The sequence below is a fragment of the Calypte anna genome, chromosome 3 (assembly GCF_003957555.1).
Source record: "Calypte anna isolate BGI_N300 chromosome 3, bCalAnn1_v1.p, whole genome shotgun sequence".
In the NCBI taxonomy this organism is placed as follows: domain Eukaryota; kingdom Metazoa; phylum Chordata; class Aves; order Apodiformes; family Trochilidae; genus Calypte; species Calypte anna.
Window position 1 is genome coordinate 17,776,860 of NC_044246.1, and position 25,839 is coordinate 17,802,698.

The 25,839-nt window shown below is 39.8% G+C and overlaps 1 protein-coding gene across 2 annotated transcripts in view; it reads right to left on the bottom strand.

Moving 5' to 3' along the window:
- Window positions 1–3,243: 3,243 nt before the first annotated feature.
- EPAS1 (endothelial PAS domain protein 1) overlaps window positions 3,244–25,839 on the bottom strand; it is a 79,398-nt gene continuing 56,802 nt past the window's right edge. Inside the window, exons 7-16 of one of the 2 annotated variants that reach the window (XM_030446991.1) lie at window positions 17,875–17,981; window positions 13,181–13,328; window positions 11,905–12,113; window positions 11,391–11,578; window positions 10,509–10,619; window positions 8,429–8,913; window positions 7,182–7,305; window positions 6,975–7,092; window positions 6,253–6,453; window positions 3,244–5,615 (exon numbers count right to left, since the gene is read on the bottom strand). In XM_030446991.1, the coding sequence (XP_030302851.1) occupies window positions 5,464–5,615; window positions 6,253–6,453; window positions 6,975–7,092; window positions 7,182–7,305; window positions 8,429–8,913; window positions 10,509–10,619; window positions 11,391–11,578; window positions 11,905–12,113; window positions 13,181–13,328; window positions 17,875–17,981 (1,843 nt within the window). In that variant the 3' untranslated portion in view covers window positions 3,244–5,463. Of the gene's footprint in view, window positions 5,616–6,252; window positions 6,454–6,974; window positions 7,093–7,181; window positions 7,306–8,428; window positions 8,914–10,508; window positions 10,641–11,390; window positions 11,579–11,904; window positions 12,114–13,180; window positions 13,329–17,874; window positions 17,982–25,839 lie in introns of both variants that reach the window. The other variant, XM_030446990.1, reaches the window with a different exon arrangement.

Consider the following 25,839-nt stretch of genomic DNA (forward strand, 5'->3'; position numbering starts at 1 on the left):
ATAAAGGTTGCTTGCAACAGCTGAGATGCATGTCCAGCTGTTGAGACACTAGAGGACATTCCATGTTTGATGAATGAACAAGACACCAAGCTTCCAGTTCTGTGCTGTGGTTTATCTAGGACCTTTGTAGGACCTTTGGTACTTCTGGAACTATCTGCACCAATATGCCTGCAGAAGGCAACACTTGAGGTAGATTTCTTCTGTCACAAGAGACATCACTGTTGGTTTGCCCGTGCCAGTGCTGTGGGGAGCCAGAGCTTCAGTCACCAGAGGTGCTGGTATAATACTTGCTTTGGAAAAACCCAGCCAGTGCCAGTCCTTCTAAGACCAGAAGTCAGATACCAGATCACTGGCTTAAGAATCATGTAGTTTAAAAAAGTATACCTGGGGTAGTGGGGAGGTTTCACTCTTGTTTTATGGTGCTGGTGGTTGGAGGATCCTATTTGGTAGCTTTGGCTGTAGTTCCAAGAGCTAAACACAGATTTTTCAAGCAAGAATTTTGGGGGGCCACTTGCCTTTCTTGTTTTTAATGAAAGGGAGGTTAATTTTGTTTTTTGTTTGTTTGTTTGTTTGTTTGAGATATAACCCAAGTCCAAGCTGTCCTTCCAGCAGGCAGGTAAGGTGCAGCAGATAGAACACAAGGGGTTTCCACAGCTGCTGTTGCCTCCAGCTGCCTCTTGCTGCCTGGTTCCAGAGTTGGCTGGCTGGCTGGCAGGCAGGCTTTGCAAGTCAGGTTCACACTTGTGCTCCTCTTCCCTGGGGAGACATCTTAGCCATGTGTCACCACGTTAGTAATGGAGAGGCACAACTAAAGAGAATTAAGTAAATCCTTGACTACAGGATTGAGGGTTTAATCACCTTCTTTTTTTTTTTTTTTTTTTTTTTTTTAATTTAAAATAGTAAATGGGGTACCAAAAATGGGGTACATGCCAGTGGCTATAGCTTCCTACGGTGCTTTTGTAGCTTCAGTTGACTCAGGAAAGCAACAATGAGCAAAGTTTGGGGGAGCAGAAATCCACACCTGCCTTCCCTGCAGGGGAGAGTGAGCTCAAAAGCAGTCACGGATGACCAAAAGGCAGCTGTTGTGCTCTGTGTTGACTTGTGCCAACAGAGCAGAACTCTGATGTGTGATAGATTTTTTTTTAATTATTATTATTTCTTGCCCTGTGAAAATATTGTGAAGGATTTTCTTTTTTTCTTAGAAATTGTTCCTTCCACTCATGGGAATGCTATAGTTAAAGAGTCAGGGAGAAAAAAAGGAAAGAAAATAATGCTTTTTGTTTAGGTAGGTGAATGCTTCCCAGTTATCTACTGTAGCTCTGAAATAAGTAAATAAATCTGGCATGCCTGTGAATAGATTTATAATCTCTTCAGAGAGAAGTAGCAAATGTAACATTCACCATCTAGGACTAGAGCAGTCGTACATTGGACTTGTTGTACATTGTTGTACATTGGACATTGAGTTGTTTTCCTGTGCTCTGCCTGCTCTTGCAGTGAGCATGATGGATCACCTACTGCTGTCCATGGATCTCTGTGCTGCTTAGGAGATGGAGTATTCACCAGGTAGAATGTTGGACTTTGCTTCAAGTTATCTGATCGTTTTGCAGTTCTATTAGGAATCACAATCTATACCAGGATGTTGAGAATTTCCCATATTGCTTTTCTGTAACCATTTGTTTGATTAGCAGTGTGAACCTTACCTGCATGAAACCTGTGGTCTAGGGAAAAACTTGACTTGATCATTTTGAAAAGATGATAGAGCTGAAAATCAGCTGGAGACTGAGACCAGTCCAGCCACGAGAGTTTGCAAAACTGCTGGATTTTCAGCACCACGTACTGAGTGTTGAACAGCCCAATTGAGATCAGTTTAGTCTATGCTGTTGGAAATGCAAGATCTGATGCTAAAAAATGGTGCTTAGGCAGTGAAAGATGATGTACACTTAAATTTCAAGCAGTTCTGCTGGCCTACTGATGGGGAAAAAAATGCTTTTAAAAAGCTGTTCAGCAGAACAAAGCTCAGCTATTGTGCAATCTAGGTATTAGGTTTCTGGCCAGGATTTGGTTCTTTTGGTACATAAATTGCAACATAATAGCTTAGCTATCTGGGACATTCACGTGCAAAGGGGAAAACCCACGAAAACACACCGAGATAGAAATGTTTGGCTGTTGTAAAAGGGAGTTAAGGGGAGCAGGGAAGCTAGAGGGACTACTAGTATGTTCCTTAAGCTGCTTGAACAAGGAAGTGGTGAACCATGGAATCAGAATAATGGAATGGTTTGGGTTGGAAGGGACCTTAAAGACCATTTAGTTTCAACTCCCCTGCATGGGCAAGGACACCTCCCACTAGATCAGGTTGCTCCAGGCACCTGACAGCACTGTATTAGTGATAACTTTTAAAAGAGAGAAATTCATCTGACCAGGTTAATCTCTATTCAAAGGATCGGCTTTACATTTTTTTTTTCTTTTTTTTTTTTTTTTTAGCCCCTAAATTGGCTAAAGATCTGATGTGCTGAGTTAGCCTGTTCAAATGCTTTTAAGAAGATGGTAACAGGCATGCCCACCATTCCTCCTCACTGCTGGGTGTTGTGTGATTACTGTTAATTGCAACAGATTTAGAAGCAAGGAATTGCTTTCTAGGCCTGCTGAGAAGGAGGCAATGATAGCCCACTTACTTATGCAGATTATTCAGAATATTTGCTGCTGTTTGAGAAGCTCAGCGGTGTCTGGCAGGAACTGCATATGCCAAAGGACAGCTTCCTCGAAGTCTAGTCTGAATTTCAGTGCATGTTTGGAAATGAATTTTTTAATGTGTCTGTCCTCCTACAGTAGGCTCAGTGCTGCAAAGCTGGCAGCCGAAGAGGACGAGATGCTGAACAGCAGCATTGGGATCAAGGCTGGGTGTTTGGGTGAAGCCAGGGGAAAGACTGTGATTCACAGCCTTGTCAGGACTGTCAGAATATCATGGCTCATGTTAGTGCCCCAAAAACTGAAAGGGGGAACTGTGGCAATTCAGCCTCTAACATGTAACTTTTTTTTCAACTTCATTTTCAGAGCCACACTTGGGAAATGGAAGCTGCAGCCTGACCCGTCCAGCCTGGTTCCACAGGGCATGAACTCTGTGAGGAAAGCTGGGGAAACTCTACAAAAAGGCTGGAGACCCCCAGCTTCCCAGATCTCAAATATCAGGTAACTTGTGTTTGTTCTTTCATTCTTCAAAGATCAATGCAAACCTTTATTTTCTATAAATAATTTAATAAATACTTTTGTTTTACAATGGTACAACAAATAACAAATTCATAGCAAACGAGTCACAAAGAATTTAGGATCAGTATACTTTAATAAGGTATCAGTGTCAAAATACATTTCCTTATCAAGTTAAAGTTCCCATACAGTTATAATATTGTCAACAAGAATTCAGCAATATAGATTATGAAATAATTATGATAAAAAGTATGATTAATATTAAGACATGGAATATTTTTTCAGAGTGTTTTAGTAAACTGTTAGGGTATAATATTTTTTAATGCTGAAACTACACAAATAAGAAACAGAAGAGCAGTATTCAAGTGTCTTTAATCCTTGAAGCCTTTAAGTCCTTGCCACTGCAAACTTGACAAAGCTGGATTCCTAATTTTCATCCAATTTTGATGCTTCCAATTTACTTTTTTTCCCACATGGTAATAACTACACTTTACAACTAAACTATTGGAAATAAACTCTTGAAATAGCAGATTTCTTACAATGAGCACTATCATAATTTTCTACATTATATACCAATAACAAAATATCCTCAGCTTTTTTAAGTATGTGTAGTTAAGACTCACTTAACAGAGCAAACTTTGAAGTGCTCAATGAACCCAAGGCTCCCTCTCTGCAAGTGTCAGTGCATGATATAAAGCAATTTTAAAAAACAAGTTTCAGCAGAATTAGAAGTTTTTTAAAAAAATACATCTTTGTTCTAAGTTTCTGGGCCAGATTTTCACCTTTTATACATTGCCACTGTTCCATTTTTTTCATTGAAGCTACAATGATTTATACCAGTGGAGGAAACAAGATGATCTATACCAACATATATCTAAGTCTGTCTGTATTTTTAAGTCAGAACTGCTCACTTGCCTTTTATTACTTTAATATTTTTGCTGCTTAAATATTTTGTAATTTAAAATCTTAAGTCCCTTTGCCTTAGATAGCATTTAAAGCCTTATTTTCCAAAATATGTGCATGACAACTAATCTTAGTTGGGAAGGACCTCTGAAAAAATCTAGCTACTTTTTATGACATTTCAGCTACTGATTAATGTAAGGCAAGTAAAAATGATAGAGAACTGCTTGCCAGCTGTCCATCTCACACACAATCCCTAGTTATTTTTATCTAGTTATAACTGAGTTAGCCTTAATACACTGGGAAATACTACTTTAACTTTTTGTTTTAATGATTCAACATTGCAATTATATTGCTAGATAGCAAGTAAAATGAAAAGGCTAACATTAATCAGAGGTGTTAGTACTGGCCACTGGTCAGATTCCTGAAATATCAGCAACACCATAACAAATCCTACTACTTTTAGCAGAAACAGCTCTTTAAAGTTGTTGTGTCCTAGATATAGCAAAAGTACCAAGAAGTGATTAAAAACTGACCCAGAGACATAAAAAAAAAGACCTTTTTTGTGTTTAGAAAAAAAAAAGGAAATAACAAAGAACAAAACAAGAAAACTCAACACAAATGAAAACACAGGTCTTCCTCCACTGGGGTAAATCTGGATGACTCCCTTGGCTGTAGGGCTAAGCCAGGTTAAGGCAGCTGAGAATGTGGCTTGGTTCTGAGGAGAAAAAAGCTTACAACGTGCAGCTTTCACAGATATCCACAAACATCAAAATTCACCATTCACATTTCTTCGACAAAGTGTATAAAAAAAAATGAAGGGAAAAGGGGGAGACTGGGAATTTTTCTTAGTATGCTTTTCCAAAATTATGTAAGTTACAATAAATGCTGGAAAACAGAAAGATTCAAAAGATTTCAATTTGGCAGATCAACAAAAAACTGTGGTTGGAGATCAAATTTGTTTCATCTTTGGCAATAAAAAGAAATCTTTGCAGTACTGCAGCCAAAGTATCATGTGACAAGGCATTTATACCACAGCTTTTTATTAGCATGAAATTTGCAGAAAATTTCAGAGTATAAATTACAAGCAATGAAATAAGGTGGTGGGGGATGGGGTATAATCAAACTCTCTAAACAACACTTTAATTGCAATAGAGAAAATACAGTAGATGTATTTCTTTAATATGAATAATAAAGTGAGTAACTTTGAAAGGCCGCTATTTGGTAACGCGGACAGGTTCAATATCTAAGTAAAATCCTGTAAAAGTGTATTGGTATTAGAAATTGTCTACTTGCAAAAATATACTTAAAAACTGAAGCTGTTTTGAACAGTATAGGCCACAGAACGTTGCAGGATTGCTCTCAGGTTGCCTGGTCCAGTGCTCTGAGCAGTTCACTGCCCTGCAGAAGCGTGGAGCTGCCCAAGACGGGGACATTCACCTCACAGTCGTATCTTGTCAACTCTGGCAACAAGTAGGGTTCAAAGGAGGGCCCCAGCAGACAGCTGGTCACACCTGGAAGAGATCAGCCAAGGAAGTAAGCATGCTGAGATCACAGAGGAGGAGCAAGGACTTCTTTCCTCTCCTCCCTCTTCTGTTTATACCAGTTACAATTTCATTTTGTGTTTATGTCAATGTGCTTCAAACCACCAGCAGGTACAGTTTTCAGAGCAAACCTGAGCATTGCTCTGCCTCAGACTGCTGCAAGTGTTGTCACATGGACAGGGGCTGTTTGTCACCCCAATTTAGATTGTTTTGAGAAAAGTTATATTGGTGTAGATGAAACAGGACAGTGTGCCCCCATTAATTATTTATGTGTTAAGACTCTAACCTACAAACCTCCCAGATCAGTGCTGCAGTGAAGTAGTTTAGTACAATTTAATCAATTCCATCACAAAGCAAGAATATAGATGGAGGACAACTGCAGCTCCAAGGTAAAAATGTACTAACTGAAACAAAGGGAAAAAAACTTTTTTCCTCATATGTTACAAATGTAAATTAAAGTTTCATATTAAACAACAGAACTATATTTTCATTTTATGAAGCAATACATACATAGCTCTTGGTTTATCATGCTCCTCTGTATTTTTTTTTTAAGTGTTATCTCTCAGTACCAGAATACCAACACTTTTATGTATGTGACAGCTCTTACCTGATGCTTTATGAGCTGGCTGGACAGTATAGTCCTGATAATGGGAGCTGTAAAATGGAGAGGGAAATGCTCCTGCTTTCAAATTCTCACCAGGACTACCACAGGTGAGTTGCTGTTGTTGCTGCTGCTGCTGCTGTGGCTGCTGCTGCTGCAGTTGGTTCATTGGATGGCTCAGACCTCTCGGGTTACAGACAAATTCATCTGATTTACAGAGTAGGGAAAAAAAGAAAGGGTATATTAGGCCAGTGTAGTAATTATAGTAGATAAGAGTAATCCAAAACAAACTGATATTTGGCACAATGGTCTCATGACATAGGCATAGCTACATCTTGTCACCAAGAGAGTCTAGAGACATCACTAGCTCTAGAAGTAGTACTGGACCCAAGATAAGCTTTGTGCAAGGAAACACAATGTTGCAGACAGAAAGAATCAGTTGTAGCTGTGAGATGTCTGTACCTTAGGTCAGTATAAGGTAAACTCATATCCATTAAGCTGATCTCTGTTACTTTCAAATCATGAAACCATCTACCTGGTAGTTATCAAACATACCTTAAGTTGTTCACTTCCTAGTGATATACAATCTGATCTCTGATTTTAGCTTAGTATAATATATGCAGAGCTTATTTACCACTGCCCTTTGAAAGAGTTTATGTTTCTATTTAACCTGTATTAAAATTGTGTTTCAATGCATAACATTGCAAACCCACTTTCTTCTGTCTTACCAGTAAGAACGCTTGTGCTGAGAGACTTCTTTTCTGTAACTAAGGAACAGTTTTCCCCTTTGAGAAATTTCATTCTCTTCCACAGTAGGTGAGATGGATTAATGACGGATGGATCTCCCTAGAGTGAGAAGAACAGCAAAACAAATAATTACACCAATGACTGTGGTGAGTCTAAAGCTGTGAAGGGGATGCATCTGCTATGATTACCCCACTCAGCTGTTGCAGTGCTTGCTCTTCATAATCCAGTTGCCGCTTCAGTTTCAGACTGTTGGACAGAGCAATTCTGGCTGGGTTCACATCTATGCCTCGTTGCCCAAAACCATCCAGGGGCCTGTGGGGAAAAGGTCTTTGGGTGAGCGAGCAGGGAGACAAATCTAATCCATTGTGTTCATTTATTCAGATTCTTCTTTCATTTGAAGAAGGTGTCTTTGACACATGAAAGTGGACAGATCTCAAATGTCAAATGTTTTCATTTCCTTTTGTTAGTCATCCCACAAGCTTTGGAAACTTAACTTTTGGGATCATCAAAGACTAATGAAAGTCTAGCATAAACAGCCTCTAGGGATCTCCAGGCAGACATAAAAATGCAGTGAAAAAGGAAGTAACATAGATTTTAAGGACAGGATTTCGAGAGCCACGCCTGTACCCTTGCTCTGCATACTAGAGATGAACACCCATGTTGCTGTTTGGGGACAAACCCTCTCTTCCCCTGATGCACATTCACACACTTGTATTTCTGCCAACAAGAAATCCCAGAAAGCAAATAGCAGGCAAACTGCACAGCTTCATGTTTTAAAATGACCACTGCTATTTTATGTATTTCCTGAATCTTGTAGCGTGACCAGCACTGAGGTCCCAAGAGCTACGAGAAACTTCTAGCTATGATAGGAAACTGTAGGGACTGCAGCCTCTGACCTACATCTCAATTAATACTGTTCTCATATGTTAGAAAGTGAACCAGGTGAGGAAGGGTTGTAGAAAAAAAAACCCCTGTCAGTTAAAATCTTAGTTGTAGTATGTACATATGCCAACAATAAACATACTGTCATCCCTTCCTCTCCCCTTATTTCTGTTGTGCAATAAATATATTTAAGGTAAGAAAGTCTTGCATGGGTCTCAGCTTTCTGCTGGACCAGTAAGCTTTTTCAGCACTTTTCTGAAACTGCATAAGGTCAAGCTGGCTTTGCAAAATCACTGGGGTAATTTTTACCAGACCAGCAAGAAATCCATTCATGCATCCTTACAGGTAATGAAAAATCAGCCCACTTCTGCATCTACCAGACTGACTGCTAGTGGGAAAGCACCACACTAATTTCTCCTGAGGTGCAGGCTGATGCCTATCAAAACAACCTATTCCAGCTGAGCTGAGAAAAAGGTTTTCAAGATTATGACATACCTCATCCCACAAAATCTTTTTTGAGTAAAATATGCAGTTATACTATAATAACTCTTACCTTTTTTTGTATATGGGCACACTTGCAGAATGTACTGGTGGCCCTGAGGAGGAATTTGATAGGGATCCTGAGTATTTATCCATGAGTCCCCATTTAGCAGGAACATATTCTAATGGAGGATCAGGTGGCCACTGAGTGTTTGGTCTTCCTCCCCTCGAAGACAGGGGTGTGGTGGCTGGGTCATGGTATGGTGGCAGTGATGATCTGCTCATATTGTTGAAGAACACCAATGACAGGGACCCGTGATCAGGGCTAATGGTTTTATTTGATAGCTGTGGACAATATTTCTCTGGAAGGAACTGATTCTGTGAAGCAGATGGAAGGGGTTGGAAGATGGTACTCATGCTACTTAGACTCTGCTGGGTACTTGGTGCACTTTCAGAGAGAGGACGTTCTTCTTGGCAGATTGGGCTGAGCTGGAAATCTTCTCCATCCATAGGAATGTAAGGAGCCAAGGTTTCAAGGTCCAGTTCATTGAAGTCAGTCTGCACAAAAATAAAGTAAGTTCATAAAGAAATGGGAAGTTGTTGGTATGATAGGGAATACTAATAAATGTGAAGCTGAAAAACTACTGTATGCCAGATTTCCCTACATGAAACTGGCCAGCTCCTATGTAAAGATGTCTTAGTTCTATGACTAGCATGAATGCTCATCATAGCATCATCAGCAAGGACAACAAACTGAAGAAAAACCCCTCTCAGATAAGCAGGCTTTGCTAATGTAGTTTGCATGCAGCCTGCAACATCAATATGATCTGAAGTAGATCTTGTGTTTCATTAAGCTTTGAATAACTTGCCCGCCAAAACTCCACGTAACATGTGGCATATGGTTCAACCTCAGGCTTTTTCATGTTAAAAATAGAAAACATAGCTTTCTCACAATCCAGCTACATTTAAAAAAATGCAAATTTTTCAAAAAACGTAGTTGGAGGGATACTGCTGCGCTTAAATCTATTTGTTTTTCCTTGGAGGACTAGTCATATTCAAATTAATTTCTCCTGGCCTTTGACCAGAGTTGAACAGAGAGGGAAATCAGTATTGGCCCATCAGTCAGCTCATGACAGGGGCATTTTTCTAACACTCATTTTTTTCCACCAAAGCTGCTGATGTGGTGGGACACACCTGAGCAAGCAGACACTGAGTCAGACAAAAACTGAAGTTTCCACATGTCAATTCTTGCACTGAATTTGATCCTGATCCACATTTACCTCTTATCTGTCCACTCTTTCTACTACTTTTATTGCTGTTTCTATGTCCAGACTGAGATGGAATTTCTTCAGAGCATGATGAACTACAGCCTAAGTCTGCAAAGTGCACTGGCAAATTGAGACACCTCATTTTAGCCCCAAACTTTCCATGGGATTAATAGAAGGCAATGAGTACTAAAGTCTGAGCTGCCAGCCAGCAGTGCCTCTTCCTTTCTCTTCACTATAAATCAATATAAGCTCTTAACAAAGGCATTTTGCTTAAGTATCTAAAGTTAGGGCAACACCTTTCATTCACTCTCACTTGATGTAATGTTATAATAGGGGAGAAATAAGAGAGTTGTGCATATATTTGTCATATTTCACCGAAATTGTCCAAGAGGTAAGACAAGAAGATACTCCAAATGACAGTTTTCACCTGGCAGCTAAAGGAGACGTGCTATGAGGGGCACTCCTTTATGATTTTGATATTTTGCAAGAATAATTTTATTTGCAGTTTGTTCTATAAAGGATGTTTCTTCGTTAGTCATTAGGCTAGATTAAAAAAAAAAAAAAAAGTCTGTTGCTTATATCCCTTATCCAGTCTACAGAAACTTCCAAAATCTGAAAGCTCTCTGCTGATTCTTTCTTCTTAGTAATGCCATCACAGGAACACACTAAAGCACTTGCTGCAGAGAGTCAGAGATAGAAATTTGGACCCCATTTTTTGAAAACACATTTGTTTGTTAGTTTTTATCATCAAAGCTCTGGAGTATATATGCAAATGCAATTTGTGTGTTTTATCACAATATCTGCATATAGAGCATATATTTATGCAACCTGCCAGAGGGGGACTTACTTCTTTTAGGCCTTTGGGAAGAGATATTTGTTCCTTACCTGGGAGGTGCACTGAGTTTTTGATTCTGTGTCCATGGCAAAAAGTTTTTCAATCACCTCAATCTTAAAATCTTCATCCACAGAACTGTAATAATCTCCTGGGCTGCTTGGCTGTACAGAAATAAGACTTTGCTATAAAGCAGCAAGACAACCACAGTATTGGCTTAGCACCATGCCACAAAGTGTACTACTCAGTAACAGATCTTACCTATGAAAAGCAAATGCTCAGAATGTATATACAGTGTCCTCAGAAACCCAACCCTCCAATTCTATCATATGCTTTTCTCCAGCACAAGATTCCTTGTCACTACACAACACAGACAGCCAGTACAGGAACCTAGTTGTCCCCCTAATATTTTTGGCAACTCAGACCAGGAACGTGAAATGTACACTATAAAATATTTTTGTCAAGAAGGGAGATGCTCAGCAATACCTTGGTGTCTCTCAGGATTGGACATCCTCTAGTAAAGGCCTGGCTAAGAGTGGCTCCAGCCTTTGGGGGCACCACCCTGAAAGGGCAGGCCTGGAGAAATGTTGCTAGCAACCACACTATTTTACATTGGCCTTTTATTTAAGGCTAACTTCATGAAAGGTGGTAGCACGTTCTTCTACTAGTTGTTTTATTGCTTATAGCAGTTACTGAGGAACAGATCATTACTGGGACAACATTAATATTGCAATCTAAAGGCAGGACTCAAATCCCATTTGATATTTTTGCTATTGATGCTTAAGATAAATGCAGAAATGGAGGGATATACAGATACACTGAGCCTTGTTAATAAGCAATGAGACAGGAATGCTAACATGAAAACATGATCTACATTTATGGTTTGACTGCAAGTCCCATTGATAACATTTCATTCATTGAAAAACGTTTCTTACCGTGGAACAGCTACTGTTGCTGCTTGCACTTGGAGTACTGCTGCCAGGTGCAATCTGAGGCATTGTAAAGGATGGTATTGTCAGTGTTTCACCTTGAGCAGCATGGCTTTTCACTTCCACTGCCCAGGCTTTGTTTGGTGTCAAAACAGTGCTGGTGAAGGCAGGGGCTTCCTCAAATTTCTGTGTCCCTGCATGGAGTTTTAACAATATTAATGGATGGTTTTATGTTGTGCTGGGTTATGACATAATTGCAGCTATTCACTGAAAGTAAACACTGCTCCTCGTTGCCATGACAATAAGTTGGCATAGCCTTAATGCATGTTGTTTAGTCAGCAAGAAAGCCTGATTCTGCTCTCATTCACAGAAATTTTCCACTGATGTGAGCACATGGGCTCTTAGAGCCGTTACTCCCAGTTTGTACACACAGCAAACAGACTTTGTCTATTAAGTTTCTAAATGTAGGTTCACATGTGTGGTTCTTTGTTGCACAAAAATTATTTATACAAATACTAACCAAAATCCAGGGAAATAATGGCATCGCCAGGTGTTGGTGCCAGCTGAGCAAGTTCCTCTGGTTCCTCCTTTAGCTTCGTAAACAAGAAGTCGCTCTCCTCCGTCCCGGGGATGCCGCTCTTGTAGGCAGTGCTCATCGTCATCAGGTGAGGCTTGAAGAGTGACTCTGTTTGGTCCATTGAGAACACAACATCGTTCTTCTCAATTTCACTAACAAGAAAATAGGTTTTAGGCATTTTGCACTCTAAAAAAAAAAAAAGATGCAGGTAGTGTAGGCAGCAGGAACTATCTAAAGCTGGGGCCCATAGAGGCATTTTGGCTTCACTCGGTTGCATGCCAGGCAAGGCATGGTTCCAGCGTTGCTGAGCACCACCATCGCAGAGGACACAGAGTGTGGTCAGGACTTCTGTGGGAATATTTGGGGCTTTGTTGCTCTGCTTTTTAAAGGCATGTAGTTGAGGCTATAATCACCCAGGCTATCACTCAAATTTAAGTATTTCCGATTTCAGCCCTTCTAGGACCAAGAACGCTTGAGTTTTGCCAACCAGAGGCAAGACTCCTGATTGGTCCTGATTTTTGACGGGGTAAATAGCTTTTCCTAGCAACATAAGATACAATTACAACTTAATTTTATCTCCCTGTCACAGCATTAGCAGTTGTGTTACACAATAAAATCTTCAGGGCAGGCTTTATACTCTCTTCTATCAGCAGAGCAGCCACTCTGAAGAAGAGAAAGGCTGTGGTGTATTTCAACAGTGTGTATGGGAATGGGCATGCCACATTTTTCGTCGGTGTCTAACGTCAGTAAACAAGAGAGAACAAACATGACTAAACTGATTTCAGAATAACAACACTGAATAAATAGACCCTTCAGAAGTTCCTCTAATTGTTACACTTCTTTCAGTCCAGGAGTCCATATATGGTTTTGTAGCAAGACAAACCTCTTTTAGGGAACGGCGCTTCAAGGTCCAACCAGGTGTTCCAGCAGAGACTCACGAGCAATGCTCCAAGCCTATGGCTCTCAGAGTTGACTAGCCCAGATCGGTGCTGTTGCTCCAAGAGCAACTGGCCTCTCTGCTGGCTAGCTCGGGACTGAGCTGAGCCTGTGGTTCAGGACACACCTTTTTATTGGCCCCCTGGTCCTGCTCATGCGCAGTGGGGGCCCACCCTAATTAGGCAGAGGTGGGCTTGACACAAGCTAATGCTCACTCCCTGGCAATTAGTGGCACCTGGTTGCCTTGTTACACTACATAGTTTTTCTGTCCTGCACAACCTACCTCAGCACGTAGTTGACGCAGACGATGCACTGAGGCTGCAGGTTGCGCGTGTTGTAAATCACTGTTCCTTGAGTCTCCAGCCATACGTACCCACCATGCTTGGCAAGCATTCGGTACTGGCCTGTCACTACTTGACCTTTTGTACACACTGAGAAAAGGGGGCAGAGAGAGAAGGGTATAAATAATGTGGCAGGGCAGGAACGGCACAGTATGCAATGTTTGTTTTAAATAAATACACTTCTGAGTTTTCATTACACAAAACTGCAGAGACGTTTGAGAGCAAGGATGCTTAACTGGAAAAATTCAGTCACTTTAAATAGTAAAAGGGGCTGCTCATTTGAGGTTCCCACTCATAATTCAAAATTTAAGGTCTGGCATTTGAGTTTTTGAGTATTCAGGTGAGAGTATGAGGTTTTTAAAAATTCATATAAAATCCCAACTACCCCCAAAATAATCCATGATGAACTCATGTTTCTTGGGCTCCTAAGCTGATCTGTAGAAAAGTGAATTTATTTAGTAAACGATTTAGTGGTTTCCTTCCTTAGGTGACAGTTAAGCCCATGAGTCGTACTATATTAAAGCTATACTTAAAAAAAAAAAAAAATAGAAACAACAACTCTGATTCCTTTTTATCTCCTTGAGTTGGGCACTGGAAGTACCAACATCACAAATGAAGTGGAGTTGTCACTTGCACAGCATTGTTCTTAGGTTGAAGAAGTAATATCACTCTTAAAAAAGTAAAAAAATTAAGAGCAATAAATGGGACTGTTTTGCCTAGGGGGAAAAATAATTCTGAATGTCAGCATTGTTCAGTCTGCTTGAACTGTGTTGTTTCTCTGCAGTAGCTTGAAATTAGCCACCTAGAAGAAACCAAGACCCATGTGACAAATTAAATAATGTTTATTTAACTGAAAATAATTTTTAAAGTGACCTGTGTTTCTCAAGCAATAAACTGACAATGGCACAGCCCAGGTTTATAGCTTCATCTAGATATCTGAAGGGTGAAATTCTGCTCTCCTCCCTGTATTTTGTAATATTTTAAGAGAATGAGTTTACGGTTCAGTGCTTTGGACTTAGTTATAAAGTCGTATGATGTCCTGTTTGTTGTAAATCCTTTCCTAAAAGCAATTAATAGTGTAATGCAGTTCACAGTTGTCAGAAAATATTGTTGATCAATAGCAATAAAATTAGGGCTGGAGTATGGAAGCAGCACTTGCACTAATAAGAGTTTGTATTTGTAAGCAGACATAGTCACAGTCAGTAGCAAAAACTGGGAACTGGCTCAACTAAACCTTTGACTAGACTGGCAGTCTTTCCTTTTAAGCAGCTCTTATGCCCCAAGACAGTATGCATTCAAATTAATGCCCTGAAAATAATGCAGTTTGCCTCAGAAAAGCTAGAAACTTGATTCTGCAGTCTTTGTACAGAGAAGTTCCTTGTGAATGTGGCCATTAACAGAAGCTATTTATTGTCAGTCTCTCCTGCACCACCACCATACAAATGTACAAATCCAGGTCTCCAAAGTAGAACAACTGCTTTGCAGATAATTGTTGCAGTCCTTATCCTTCTGCCTCTGAAGTTTGTTTGTTTTCTTCCTAGAAGCATTTAATCATCATTCATTTAATTTATTTAGACAAAGTAGAACATTACTTTTATTGATTAAATACTTCTGGTGGAACAAAATCAAAAGGCTTTCATTTCAGTGTTTTAGTGACTGCACTGTTCTGCTCTGCTTGTGAAACATAATTACACGGCTTCCTAATCATCAGCTCATCAATAAGAGTCACAATGTAGGCGCCTGTTACATTACAAAGACGCTTTTTACTGCTTTAATCTTTTTTATTATTATTATTCAAAGCATGTCATGTTCTGATATAATAAAGTACAGCAGAATCCCTCTGTGGGGTAATTTCATAAATTACTAATACACTGGTAACTGTTGATCTAACCCTACATTTAAGGTTCTGCCTTCAGAGATAACTTTTTTTTTTTTGTCAAGTATACATTACCTGTATCTTTATAGAACTAGTAACATCTCAATTAAATAGGTTCCAACTATATTCCTTATCTTTGGGTGGAGAAAGGGGGAAGGCAGAGATGAATCTAACTGAACACAAAATTTGTTTTTCAATTGCTGAGAGATCTTTGAGAAATACAACAAACTTCTGCTATGTAGCACTTAGAAGGAGGTCCCAGATGGTGACAATCAGCTCCTTTCTGAAGTCAACTGCAAAACTCCCTCTGAATATAACAAGAATAGACTCTAATTTGAAGTGATTATAGATTATTAATCACTGAATTGAGATTAAAATTATGCAGTCCATTTTTTGTGTAGATTTATGTAACGAGAGATTTTCACCTTGCTTGCATAACATATGAAAATCTGAGTTTGCTAAATGCTGCCAAATACATTCTAATATTCCATTTGAAGGTGCCTAATTAAAACTTTTTTACTCTATATGCAACTATACTTCCATCCAAGAACATAAACACTATTGTGGGCTTGCTTGAATATGAACTTATTATTTAATCTCAGGGAAAAATCAATGACCCTGCAGTACAGTAAAACAGCAATAAGCAGGATTTATCACTAAATTAGAAGGAAGGAAATTGAAAGATTTCTGCTTCCATCCAAGAGGCTCACTTGAGCTTTTTTTCCCCTCTCTTTTCAAAATTCAGTCTCCTTCCTCTATTTCCTATGCATCTCTACAATGCTAAATGTCTGGCACCATCAGAGTTGATGCCTGAATCATTGCATGAATATATACTCTATACATGATACACTGCCAATAAAAGTTATTGTTGATTAAATACAAATGTGCTGAATATGAATTTGGAGGCGGATAGTTCCATGTGTAAATGACCATGGCTAGAAAGAACTAGTAAGTGCTGTAAAGCATCATGCAAGGAAGAACCAGTAAGTTCTGTATAAGCTATAGAGCTGCTTGGTTACCCCGTGTGTTAGCATCTCAACAGCATGTGTTATGAAACTTAGGGACTTCCTATTTTGGAGGACTTAAGTTTGGGTTTCTCAAGTCACAGCTTGCTATTGGATTGCCTTTGTGGTTGTTCTGAGTTGGTAAGAAGCCTGTCTGTACCAGAAGACACAGAAAGTATTTACCTTAGAAAAACTACCAGGGTCAAACTTGTTGGCAATGTAAACTGATGGCTGTATTGTGGGCAATACCATTTATCACAGCACAGACTTTGGCTCTGTGCTTCCAACGATATAGACCATCCATGCTGATCCTCTGCTATCCTAAACACTATGGGAGAGTTTGATCTTGAATATTTATAACCTATGCAGTACCTTGACCACTTTTGATGGTATAACTCACCCCTCTAGACTTCCCCTTGCCTTCATTCTGAGTATGGATCCTTCCTGCTGCTCAGCAGCAACATTTTGTATAGGAGGCAGCCCTGTTCTGTAGGCACAAATGGCATCTAGACATCCAGTCTGCACTACATGAGGTGACTTGAATTGCCAGAGTGAGAAGCAACCTCAGTCAATGTCTGGTCAAATGGGTACTGGAAACTCTCCAGCAATCTTTACATGGACAAGTCCCAACACAGTCCTCCCATATAATTAACTAGATAGAGATAACCAACAAAGGCTCTTGCTTTCTCCTGTTACTAAAAAGATTGCCAGCTCTCATTTCATTCTCTCTCTGGCATTGTCCCATTCTTAGAAAGGCAACTCAACAATTCAAAAGCAAGAGCACCATATCCCCAGATTTCTCAGGATGACTCTCAATAGCCCAGCACAGGATGTGGGTATTCTGTCTATGAATATCACAAATTCCTTTTCATGGTTAAAAACATGAACACATGACCTAAAGAAACCATTTTAATAAATATATTCCCAGACAAGTCTAAGTATGGTTTGATTTCTTTTTTTTTTCTTTCAAGCAGCTCTGGAAACAGGATGATTCATACCAACACTGTTTTACAGCACACAACTTTAATGACTGCCAAATGTTCTTTCAAGCATCATTTTAACTCAAAACTATCCTGAATCCTTGCCACTGGAGCTAATGCATATTCCCTTTTCCCCTTAAGGTCAGACAGTTATTCTTTACTGCTACTTTTCTCTGGCAAGTACAGAAATACTTTCTGTAAATATATTTGCTGGCCAATTCCCTACAGACATGACCTAAGTCATGGACTTTTTTCCTGAGGACAGAGACTTTAATCATAGTAACTACAAGGTGGTTTGGTTTGTTGTGTTTTTGTGTTTGTTTTAGGGGTTTTTTTATTTTTATTTTTTTTAATTTTTTTTGTTTTACCTTGTAGACTCCAGTCTCAGAGTTGGGGTTTTTTTGTTTGTTTGTCTTTTAATAAAAAAGCAGCAGCAGACATTTTAGCTATGCGGTGCTGAGAACTCTTCCATACACAAGTTCAGTGGCTGTAGTAGCCAAGAGTGGGAAATGTCAGCTGTACATTAATGCACAACGCTGCCTCCAGCCATAGAGCCAAGTCTAAGGACAGGGAATGAAGATTTAAATCCAGTAATTTTAAGACAACTTACATCAGAAAGGAAGTGTAACTGTGTGGCCTGCTAAAGAGAGGGAGCAGATCTGCGTACTCTTTTGCAAAGTGTAAGTACTGCTCTCAGAAAGTATCTGCACACAAACTTTGTATTATGTGTATTTGTATTATGTGCAAATTGTGAAGAAAAACAAGGAGGGACTTACAGTTCTGGTGACTCTTGGTCATACTCTCTGAGTCCAAGGCATGGTAGAACTCGTATGCTGAACGGCCCAGCAGCTCCTCTGGATGGTATCCAATCAACTCTGTTATTCTGGGTTAAGAAAATAGCAAAGATTTAAAATTCTGGTCACCTTAGTCTCAAGCTTACCTGTGCAGGGGAGCTATCCTTGGGCTAACAGAATTAATATCACAATATCAGAAATTCTGAATTTATGAACACATTAGGAGATGTTGAAAGCCTCTGACCACATTCTGAAGTATTTTCATGTTTAGAATACACTGCCTTTTATTGTTATGTCATTGAGTGTGTTGCAAATTTTTCCAGTTGTACAGCATCTCTTATAGAAGATCTTGACTGGAAAATGATAGCTGACAAAGTTCTCAAGCTGTACATGCAGAAGCTCCCAAATACCTGGAATCACTGAAAATCAAATGCATGGTGTGTGTGTGTGGGTTGTTAGTTGTTGGCATCATCAGGTTTGGAAGTATATGTACATTTTAAAAAACATACATAAAGGGGTTAAATCACTACCTTGGGTATTGCATTTAGTAAAATAAAAACCCTAGGTAACAAATTAAAGGCAGTTGAAAGAAAAGAAAAAAAATCAGCTCTTCTACTTAGTGTTTCTCAATTATACCAGAACTTTAGCATATGGATTAGGTTACTTGGGTGACTAATCCACAAACTAAGTAGGATTTTGCACAAAGAAAGCTATGATCTCAAAAACTAGACTTTTTTTTTTTTTTCCCCCTTGAGTTTTTCTGAGTACACAGGCAAGACAGGATTTTGCACAAGTTCCTGAATAAATGAAATTATGTCATCAAACTATGGTGATTAAATTTTTCTGGTGAAGGGGTAGAAGAAAAGGCTTCTTTTTTCCTAAATTTAATTTGAAACACCATCACACACAGGTTTATAGGAAACGTGTTAATAACAACAACAACAGCACCAACAACAACAACTACTGTGTCCAGTTCTGGGCCCCTCAGTTTAGGAAGGATATCGAGGTCCTGGAGCGGGTCCAAAGGAGGGCAACTAGGCTGGTGAAGGGACTTGAGCACAGATCCTATGAGGTGAGGCTGAGGGAGCTGGGGCTGTTCAGCCTGGAGAAGAGGAGGCTCAGGGGAGACCTCATCGCTCTCTACAACTCCCTGAAAGGAGGTTGTAGCCAGGTAGGGGTTGGTCTCTTTTCCCAGACAACTTTCAACAAGACAAGAGGGCATGGTCTTAAGTTGTGCCAGGGGAGGTTTAGGTTGGATATTAGAAAGAATTTCTTTACAGAGAGAGTGGTCAAGCATTGGAATGGGCTGCCCAGGGAAGTAGTGGATTCTCCGTCCCTGGAGATATTTAAAAAGAGACTGGATGTGGCACTCAGTGCCATAGTCTGGTAACCACAACGGTGGTTCAAGAGTTGGACTTGATGATCTCTGAGGTCCCTTCCAACACAGCCAATTCTATGATTCTATGAATAATAATAATAATAATAATAATAATAATAATAATGAAATCCTCTATATGCATTCAAAATCAAAGATACTATATTTTCTGAGAAAAGAAGAAAACATTACTGTTTTTCAAGTAAGGCACAAAACTTAAATGACTTTTACTGCCTTTTAAACTGCAATATACTACAGGGAGCAGTATCAAAAATGACTACAAACTCATGGCTGCGCTGTCAAACCTTGAAAAGCCAGGAGGTTTGCAAAGAAATTGTGGTCACATGTTACAGCACATTGCTGTCACCAGTGCCAGTGCCCAAGTTCTATGCCTCTCAACCAACACTCCTGGAAAGGCTTGAACTGCCACCACCACATTTAATTAGAGGTGTTGCTATTTTTAAGAGATTCATCCTCAGGTTTGTGTGCTCCCTGGAAGGACAGCCTTGGCCCAGCCTTCCAGACACAAGCATGTCTTTACAAGACAGACATGTAAATACAGTAAAACAAACAGAGCAAGATCATGGCATTCATCTCCTGGATCCCCCTCCAGCAAGGAAGACACATCAGATGGAGCTGTTTTGTGTATGGTTTAAATGCCAACACATTGAGTCAGCTTTTCCTTTGCCTCCACAGAACTGTATAGCTCACACTCCCAGGGCATCTTGGTTTTCACACTGAAAACTATTCTCTGTTCTGAGTTCCATGGACTTGGTTTTATAATGGCTTAGTTGAGCAAAGGCTGTAATTGGTCTTTGTGCTTACAGTTATATTTACACTTAGAGTTAGACGGACAAAGGGGAGATTCTTGAATCAGTTTGCAGAAAGAGTTTCTTTTTTGACTCTTTTCATTGACAACCTTCTGAGCTTTTTAACTGCACCCCAGTCAATTCTGTCACTTTTCACCGAAACCACAACTGCTTTTCCTTTTTTTAAGAAAAGCAGATGTTCTAGTAATGAAGCGGTCATCAGAGCTTAACCATCAGGAGAAAACACCAAATACAGAAGGAGTCCTAATAAAAGTAAGGCTCCAGAAATACTGTTGCTACTTGCCTTCACACAGTCTGCTGGAACATGCTGGTGTAAGAGGCCAGGGGCTTCTGCCAGTGTAAATATACAGTCTTTATAAAACAGAAACCATGGCCATTGGTTACATAATGGCATAGTATCATAGTACCATTCTGGTTAGTTTGGAGCTGTAAGGGGAAGTTGTTTTTTAAAAAAAACAGGAATTCAAGGATTTTCTCTTAATCCAGTCATTGGGAACTGAGAGCCAAGTTACAATTGAGTGGAGAGAGGGAAAAGGAAATAAAGATAATGGGGGGAGAAAAAGAAGCACGATGTACCCAGCAGCATCGATGCAAATCTAATCCCACATTACAGCCTCCATAGGTGTCAACAATGAAACCAAGATAGCAAGCAGAATTATGCATTACAGGAGGCTGAGGGACTTTTATCATATAGGAATAATAAACTCTATGCCAAATTGTCTGTTCAAATCCTGTAATTTCCCTCTCAAATTTCTCCTCAATGATCAGCTCATAAGAAGTGTTCTCACTATAAAACTACCCTTCTTGCATTCCATAACAAGAACTACTTGCAGTGTGATGCTGCTCTGCTGATGTCAAATTTAATTATATTTAATGTAATCTTGGGTGAAAGTTAGCAAGTGGTAGGTGGATATCTTTTCACTATAACCATAAAGCATACAGAAAGACAAAAATAAGGTATCAGAGAATTACCCACAAACCCCACAACATTAACCAAATTCTAAACCCATCTCCATCACATCTGTCCTGTAACTCTCCCAAGACATTTGTGGAAGAATACTGGCCACATCTGACAGGCTGAACAGCACCTTGGCCAGGAGGCAGCAAGTGCTTCAGCAAAGGTCTCTGCACTAACCTCACCTGAGCACTGATTTGAGGTTTGACAGTGAGGTGCACCCTCCATGTTCCACATGCTTTCCAAAGCAGCCTTACACTGAGTGAATACACGGAGGACAAAGTCCAAAGGAAAAAGCATCCTACAGCACTATGAGTAGGAGGAGTACATACTAGGGGAGGCAGAGGATGTATATGCCCCATGAGACCAAAGGGTCATTTATAAAACCTGAGTCAAGAACACAAGACTTCTACTTTTGCTTAGACACCAGACAGAAAATTGCCCTTTGTGTAAGCTATGAAATGACAAAATTGGAAAATAAACTGTATGGTGGTTTTGGATGGCATTCCTGCCATGGTACAGGCTTTGTGTTTCCTTTGCATTTGTAAAAGCTAAATTCATGCTAATTGGATAATGGTAATTTTTGTCTAAGATGACAGGTGGGCAGAGAGGCTGTTTGTTTGCCCGTCAACCACTTATTTCTGAGAACACAAATACCTTTGGGGAAATCTTAATTTTGCCAGACTTGCCCTTCAGTTTTGTGAGTTAAACTTGTAATTTTGATGTACTGAGGTAAAAAATCTCAAAACACACATTAAAATGGCGGGCAGTAGCACTCCACAGTAGCAAATCTTTCCCATCTATCACCATTTAAATGTTTTTTGAGCACTACTTCAGCTTCTGTTAATATATCTGTTTCTTGGGATGTGGAATAAAGGCAAAACTTTGTGCTGAGGGAACACGTGGCAAGGCAAAGCTCACTGTTTCAAAGCCTACAACTCCTAGGAGATATTTGAAGTGGTTTTGTTTTTCTTAAAATTGTGCTTTTCTGTGTCTTTATAAGAGCACATAGTTTTTTATTTTACACAATTTCTTGAGTAAAAATAGTATTGTAAGACCTATCAGGACTGAGAAGCTAGGCTCTTTGTGAAAGACTGCTGGGATGTTTACTGCTCATAAAAAAGAGTTGGGTGTAGATTCGGGTGTGTGTGGACTGCGTGTGTTAGGGTGTGGATCTCTTAACAAAGACTTTTCTGTATTCAAACTGTTACCAAGTTATTGAAGTTAAATTCGTCTTGACTGGAACAAATAAACAAAAAAGAAAGTTATACTTAAAGCAGAATGCATTAAGAAAGAAGGAAAAAAAAAAAAAAAAAAGCCCAACACAGCCAATATGTCTGGGGTAAAGCTCTCTGCCAGCCTGCTAGTACAGGCGCCAGGGCCGTGTGGCAGTCCTGCCAAGTACCCCCATTTCCCCTTCAAAATATTCATGGCTTCTTCTATTCTAATTCAGGCCAAAGAAAAAAACCTCAAATGCAAAATCCTGGGATAGCTGTCCACTTCTCAGAGGTACAGTTGGTTATTTAGGCAAAATAACTAGTCAGGTACATCCAAAACTTCAGGACATTGTCCTACTAATTTTATCCATCTAAATCAAAGTTTCATTATTAGGAAAAGAAGATGGTACATTTTTTTAGACACATACCAATAGTCAGTTTTGCCAAATGTGGATCTTTGGCTTCACTGTTACTAACACTACTGGCACTGAATCCTCCTGCACCATCTTATTCTAAATCACTGTACATCCTCCATCGCTCCTTTTTCTTCCTCAACTCTTCCATTAAGATGTTCCAATCAAGTAATGAAAGACTATAATTATTTGGGTTTCTTGTAACCAGGAACATACAGAAGCCATGCATTCAAAGTAATGGAAAATATTCACTTTTCACCATGCTTGTGTCAGGGAACTGGCTTAGTGAGGCAGCCTTTAAAGCTACCACCTGTACATCTCACCCCTGCAGAACAGATTTGTTTCCTTAGTCTTCCTTCTCTAGCATGCTGCCCATAGCAATTATGGGCAAAGTGTGCTTCCCACTCCCCTCCCCAGCACCCCAGAGAGGTCTCTGGGATGAAGGTGAAAGCCAGTGCCACATACAATGCCATGTTATCCCTCCCTTGTTTTCAAACTCTGCTCCCCTCCAAAACACAGCACATGGTTTCCTTTTGTTACGCATAACCCAAAAAGGTTGAGACTCTATGTGTTGGGGCACCTGAAGTAGCTTTTGCATTTTCTTTTAAGTTCAGATACAGTTTTCACTTCTGTTTTATTCTTTTGCCACAGAAACATATTGCTGCTATTTTTATTTGCCCATAGCCCCCATGGCCCTGCACCAGAAGATAAGCTGAGTGAGCATCAGCTATGACGCTAAAATAATAAAACTCCCTTCATACGAAGTGGCCTTCTTTTTCCAACAAAAACACCCTCACAGGAGATCTTCCCTGACACAAAAGCAATGTGCAGCTGAACTAAATCCTCACTTGGATTATTGAATTGTACCACTCATCAGCATTTCCGTATTACAGCTAAAATAATCCTTCCTGTAAACCCCTTATCGAAGATAAGTGGAGAAGGCAACATTTTTAAACTGCTCTCCAGGAATGGCTCAAGCAGGCATTTAACACAACAACCTATTTTTAATATTGATATCTCACAAACCTTTCTTTACAGACCCATCACCTTGCAAAAGCAGTTTTAAAAATACAAATATACCTCACCTATCCACTGGCAAGTTACAGGCCCACGTAATATACATTGTTTTTGGAAGGCAAAACATCCAAGCTAGTGTCTTACACATTTTAAATGAGGGAAGGCTGGTCTTGCCTGCTTCATATCCCACCTGTTATGTACCCTCATAAGGAAAAATCAATGGAGTCAAGGCACTTCATGCCAGCCAACTAGTTTTTCTTACAAAGTGCTGAAAGGTAGCCAGCCTGTATTTTGCATTTTGCTTCGTTACAGACAGAGCCTATGAGCTTTCCTAAGATGAGAGATGTGATCCTCATTTTCCACAGGGATATATTTCAGCTTCATATACAAGGACAGGTTTATTTTGCTTCATGCTAAAGGTGTGTCCATCTATTATTAAGGTCCAGTAAGACTGTTATTCACAAAGTTACCCCCTCAGAAGTCCTGGAATTTCTTCAACCGGATGCCTCAAAACCAAAAACTTAACACTCTCTAGAAGCTCACCTCTCCACACTAGATGGACTGCAAAGAGAATATTCAGATTGCTGCAGAAGCCTGCTAGCGGAGGCACTCTGCTCTCAATATTTCATGCCTGAGCTGGAAAAACACAGTCTCTTAAGGAGAAATGAGCTGCATCAGCCCCTCTGCTTCACTGCAGAAAGGCCAGAGCAGATTGAAAAGGGTTTAGGCATCTGACTGGCACATGCTGCTTTTCCTCCCCCTCTCCTCAGCCTGGATTTACATTCCTGGCATAAGCTGTTCCTTCAACACAATTTGTCTAGTAGCTCTGAACTGGATAAAAACAGCTGAGAATTTTGCATTTTTAATTGTCTGGTGATGTGTCACCTGTTGGATAGAAAGCAGGGAGGGAAGCGTAAGCCAGGAGAATCTCTTGGGAAGAACCCTGAAAGGTGTGTGAGGTCTCTGACTTCTATGGACTGGCTGGCTTTTTACACTTTCATCATAACCTCTATAAAACATGAAAGAAATATCCAACCAAAATGATCTAGTAAGAGATGTTCTGGCTTTTTGCCTGGTTTTTAAGAGAAATCTCTGAAATTCCTTCCAAGTAAAATCCTCCAGAGGAAGTTGTTGGATTTCACTGCTGCAAGAAAAGTCTTCCCTATAAATCAGCTCCCACTATTTAAGATATAGCATGATATTTCGTTCTTTTTAAAATAAACATGTGCACCTTTAATGGGATAATATCAGTCCCTTTAATTCCCATTTATAATTGCTAATGCATCAAGTCTGATAAGAGTTATACTGATGCTGTAATAAAGCAAAAACCTGTTATTCTCTTCTAGCCTGCCTCTGAGTGGCCCTAAGTAATTCAGATGTACATTGCTTTCAATAATGAGCCACTACCATATCATTGCTTTTCCCCCTCAGCAGCAAAATCCTATTGATACTGCAATGTTTTCACCCTAAAAATACTAACAAGGGAAAAAAAAAAATCTGTTTTATTGTGGTTACACCAGAGGACATTTCTAGTTACAGCAAACTTGTTGTTAAATGCTCAGAGAGGTCAGCAGGTCAGTCACAAGTTTCAAACTTGTAATCTTGCTTTCATCCCAAGCCCCTAACATTGCTAGTTTATACAGCTGCTTCATCACATTGCTTAAAATAAGAATAATCTTGCTTAGTGCAGATTTAAAAAAAAAGGCAAAGCCAAGATCTGAAGCCTGGGAATTTTTGCACAGAATGAAAAACTACATATAATCTCACTGATAAGCCTCCAGACCTCAGGGGTTGCTAGCATCACTGAGTTCAGTAGATGGGCTTCATTAGACAGGAATGATCTTGTAAAGAAACCCAAAATAAACAGCAAACCCACAGAAGTACAGACAGGACCTTCTGGGGAAAAGGGACAGGAGGACACTTCTTGGGATGGGATCTCTGGATCACTCACATCCAGGGAAGAGGGGTATCACAGTGTGTAGACAGGGAGAAGAGGTGTATGGTATGAAATTCAATAGAGATCCCAGGGGAAATCAGGCAGGCAGAGATAAGGGAGATCTCCATTTTTTCCACTCAGGTGGGGAGTGGAGGACAGAGCCCCATGCCTGACTCAAGATCTTCCCCTCCCCTTCATTTCACC